The sequence below is a fragment of the Porites lutea genome, chromosome 12 (genome assembly GCF_958299795.1).
Source record: "Porites lutea chromosome 12, jaPorLute2.1, whole genome shotgun sequence".
Lineage (NCBI taxonomy): Eukaryota > Metazoa > Cnidaria > Anthozoa > Scleractinia > Poritidae > Porites > Porites lutea.
In genome coordinates, this window is record NC_133212.1 from 5,306,679 (window position 1) to 5,311,700 (window position 5,022).

Consider the following 5,022-nt stretch of genomic DNA (forward strand, 5'->3'; position numbering starts at 1 on the left):
TTTTCTTACTATAAAATATACAAACTATTTTTAAGTGTTTTAATTTCAGGGGCAGATCTGAGAATCTCCAAAGTACATTTTTCATTGCTAATATTTACAGATGATTACAGTATATAATATATGTAACGTTTCAAAATATCTCAAGGAAACACTCGAGACAACTCTCAGAGTGGCCACTATTCAGCGCATTATGGCCTGTTAAATCACGGTAAAGTTACATAAAATGCAGTTGTGTGCAGTCATTTGTCACTCAACAGATTATACAAGAAATGCTGAAGTTTCTGAAGCAAAAACAGATAACAGCTAATTGCGAAGGTCAGATGCTGTTTACTTACCCCAATAATGTGGTGGCTGCAATTGACACTTCATGTAACTTCACCTTTTCACCTTTTCATGATTTTAAATACTTTTCTGAGACTAAGATAACCCTGCAACAATTTTCCCTTCTTTTACACTTTTATGGATTAGTGTCATAAGATGATCACCACATAAACAACAGCTTTGGTCAGCAGGATCAGCTTTATGTAGTCCACAATAACAATAGTTAGTGTCATTAAAAACCCTTTGGGGAATGTAAACATTTTTACTAGGAGTGTAAGAACAAGGTTCATGATGCTGTTCAGGTAACCATAGCAACATAATAAATTCATGCCTGAAAATTTCAGCCCATCGATTCTGGTAGGTGGTGTTTGCACTCAACTTTTGCAAAGCTATATGCTTAGCTTCTCTACCTTCCATTGTTACGGTTAAAAGACCTTGACCGTACTTATCATAGACTTGCCTGGCATGAGCAGGCACAACATGACCAATGGTCCAGATGGTGGGATTTACTGAGGTGGGTAATAGTAGTGCATTGGCACGATAGTACTCTTGTGCTAAGGTCGGAAGTTGCTCAACATGAGTATCTTCCACTTCAAATCGATTGATGATTGAACACAAATCCCTCAGTCTTAACCCAACATAAGCAAGGGTGAGCACAGTCTGCTGTTGTTTTTGACTGTCTCCTTCCAGCCTCAAAAATGTCAACAACCTTGCAAAGTTGTGACAAAACAACCGCGACTCTTTGCCTGTAAAACGATACTGTAAATCCCCCGACTTACCCTGTGTTTCGTCAAACCATTTTCGAACCTTTTTGGCCAAGCGACCAGCCTTCACTTCACATTTGAGAGCAGTGACCACTCTCCCTAGACAGGTATCCTGTGGGACCTCTGCAAATGTTTTACAGGATGCTGGTATATTGGATTTGGCCACTGCCTCCTTTAACAATACTTTGAAAAAATACCCCCAAGCATTATTTTTGAGATGAAGTGGCTCTACATGAGCTTTGTTAATTAACTTACCTACCAAAGGAACACATTCTTGACGGCTCTTTTGACGAGCTATAAATTCTGTTACTTTAGTTCTCTTCTGTTTTCTGGACAAAGGTTTCCCATCCAGGGAGGACTTCAAAGAATCTACTTTTTGAACAACCTTCAGTCTACTTGAATACTCCCAGGGTTTCCATTTACATGAAGGGCTGGACCCAAATGTGCCGCTTAAATCAGTACAGTCATTTGTACTCACATTTGCAAATGACGAAAAGAATGTAGCAGAATTGCTTAGCTCCCCACCAAGCATTGCAAGCATTTTCATGTCATTGGGAAGCTCCTCAAAATGAAATGACACTTGTAAACCATTAATTTCAAATATACGTCCATCTAAATCTACAATTTGTTTGCATACAGAATTTAAGTACTTTTTTACAACAGGAGACGTCTCCTCTACATTAGCACCAAAGACTAAAAAATTGTCACTGCTGGATGCCACTCTCTTTCCTACATTCAGAAAACTAATAAGGAATGAACAAGCAGATTCATTTTTACCAAAAGGACATCCATCCCCCCCAAATGCAACAAGAAACCTACCCTCTGTTTCCCCAAACCATTTCAATGCACCTTTGCGTTTCCCCTGCATATTTAAGTAAAATTTTGCTAGCCGTGGTAAATACTCTCGTAAATCTCTAAAGCACCCATTAATATTTTCATCATCTATGTCAGTACAGAATTCTTCCTCAATATAATAAACCTTTCCTATGTCAATCTTTTTAATTTCACTTACAAGAGAATTATAAGTGATAAGTTTTGGTATGGGACAGTTTGGCATAAAATTAATTGCTGTTTTACCCCCCCCCCCCCCCCCCCCCTCTTTAAATTACTGGACTTCATTGAGGATGCCTGCCTCACAGCTTGATATTTCCTTTTCCCCATTACCCCAGAAGTATAGTAAGTAGCTATACTTCGCAATATATTATCTTTTGAACATTCAAATTCTGCCAACTGCCTTCGCTTACATTGCTTAATGACATAATTTGTAACCTTACTGTTAGATAATATATAATCACCAAGCACACTAGTTTTGCATTTTTTAGAAACAGTGTGGTAGAGACCATCAAGTGCAGGTCTTTTGTTAGATTTTGTTCCTCCATGAATCTTCATGGCAGCCTGAAATGTTTCTCTACATCTACGCTGTAGTGTCTGAGGTGAGACAGTGTTCGTTGGTGGACGTACACGTGTCACTGTTTAAAAACAGAGAGCAAAGATTATGGTCTGTTACTTTTCATATTTTTAAATTTATATCAGCAGATAAATGTCATACACATGGGCCTCCTTTTATTCAAACAAATATTTTCTCATACAAAAATGACAAAGTCATCTATCTTTATTTCACCTTCAGGGGTGTGAACATTCTTTTCTTGACTCTCAGCTGACAGACATTCTCCAAGTTCTTTTTTCTGAAAAATATTATATTGGCTTACACCTATTAAAGTATAAGTAAGATGTTGAGTCATGCTGCGACCAACCTTCCCCAAAAATATTTTTCAAGTTATATTTGTAGCATGTTGCTTTTAAAATCTGTTTTGATCAGATTTTTTTATTTCGATTGTTTAATGGGAGGTTTCAACAGGAGATGCAATTATGACCAGGCTGATTATCAAAGATTATGCCATCTCATATCTTATTTGTGGCCGCCCTTGTATTATATCACAGCAAGCTGGCAAAAAGCATTCCGTTGTTTTTAAAACCTTGTACCCGTTCATTCAAAACCATAGTCTCTACATGTACAATTGTACTTTCTTAAGTCTGTCAGTATAATTTTGAAGAAATACTAATGTCTTTAACACATTGTTGTCAAAATAAAAGAGCTAAAAAAAGTCTCTGTTTATGAATGTAAATAGATATTAATATATTCCAAATATTACATTGCATTGAGTCATGCTGGGGCCAACCTTCTGCAAAAATATTTTTCAAGTTTGATTTGTAACATGTTGCTTTTAAAATCTGTTTTGATCAGATTTTTTTATTTCGATTGTTTAATGGGAGGTTTCAACAGGAGATGCAATTATGACCAGGCTGATCATCAAAGATTATGCGATCTCATATCTTATTTGTGGCCGCCCTTGTAATATCACAGCAAGCTGGCAAAAAGCATTCCGTTGTTTTTAAAACCTTGTACCCATTCATTTCAAAACGATAGTCTCTTCTACATGTACAATTGTACTTGCTTAAATCTGTCAGTATAATTTTGGAGAAATACTAATGTCTTTAAAACATTGTTGTCAAAATCAAAGAGCTAAAAAGATTCTCTGTTTATGAATGTAAATAGATATTAATATATTCCAAATATTACATTGCGTGCAGTAGTGTGGATTTTTCATCTTTAATTTTGATTCTCTCAGTCTTAAATAAGAGAATTTAACAAGCAACGGTGTTTACTGTATATCAAATGTCGATTTCTCCTCACTTGCGTGACTAGATGTATTGTTATTGACTAAGAGGAATCTCTTACAGGATCGTGTTACAAATTTATGTCGATCTGTGTTAAAAAAAGGCCCGATATCGGATAGAAAAAAGAAAAACGTTTCGATTAAATGATCACCTACAGATACGCAAAGAATAAGAAAGAATAGGTAAACATGAAAAGGAAATCAAACCTCGTCCCAACCCTCGTTGCAATCGTATGTTAAAATTGTAAGCAGAATTTGAATACCTTATTATCTAGTCTCTGGATTTGTCGCTGCAAGGTTTTCACCTCACTTGAGAGGCTGGCTTTTTCTTTGGCTAGCTCTTGCTGCCGGATTTTTCTTTCCTTTGCGTATTGCCCCACGGCAAAGCGGACATAATCTTTTCTTTTTTGAGGCATCACTGGTGTTGAAGATTTAGAAAATAAGTCTCAGTTATTTGAGTACCAGCCGATTTCTACGAGCATCTGATACAAAACACCCATAAATGAAAGCATTATTTCTGTAAAACTAAAGTGAAATCACCAAAACTAAAAACATACGATTCTTACCAAAGGTTTGGGGTTTCCAAGATTGCAGTTCTCGACTCTGGGTTCAGAAGAACAAAAAAGCCTTTTGAAGCCGAAGTTTGCCATTTTCAGGCCGTTTGCCTATTGCTACATTATGGGGCGAAAGCGAAGACGAAGGAAAAATCACATATCAATCTTTTCCCATCGATTTTGGTATCAAAATATTCCTTGTTTTTCGCGCTTTTACGGTAGTTCGGTTTTCGATTCAGCCCGCGCTTTCCCGGGTTGCAAATCGAGCGCTATTTATACTGCCGTAAACTAGTTCCCAGGTTGACCAAAAATAACCACGGCCAGGACGCCATTTTTGGCGACATTGGCGTGACTAAAAAATGCCGACAGCTGACCCGGCGTGATTTTGAGCTTTAAAGACGAACCACCACGGCGACTTGAGCTAGTTCTGCTGCTTCCTCGGCTGCCTTTGCTCTCGCTGCTCCATCCGCTACGACTGCTACCACGACTAGACCCTCCTCGACCACCTCCCCCTCGTCCACGTGCATCAACATCGTGTAACAACAGAACGATAACCGAGATTGCGAGGACGCGGACGGCAACTGTCAGAGGCTTCATATTATAGGACCTGTGCAAGACGTAATCAACGGAAGAGCTCTCTGTACAAGTAGAAATCGCTAGAAACCAAAGTAAAACGCGAGAAGGATTCCGATGCTTTTCTCACAT

The 5,022-nt window shown here is 38.0% G+C and overlaps 1 protein-coding gene across 1 annotated transcript; it reads right to left on the reverse strand.

Annotated features, from left to right (window-relative positions):
* Positions 1-390: 390 nt before the first annotated feature.
* LOC140921497 (uncharacterized) lies at positions 391-2,159 on the reverse strand. Its single transcript, XM_073371499.1, has one exon. The coding sequence runs from the start codon at positions 2,140-2,142 to the stop codon at positions 418-420; it is 1,725 nt and encodes a 574-aa protein (XP_073227600.1). The 5' UTR covers positions 2,143-2,159; the 3' UTR covers positions 391-417.
* Positions 2,160-5,022: the final 2,863 nt, after the last annotated feature.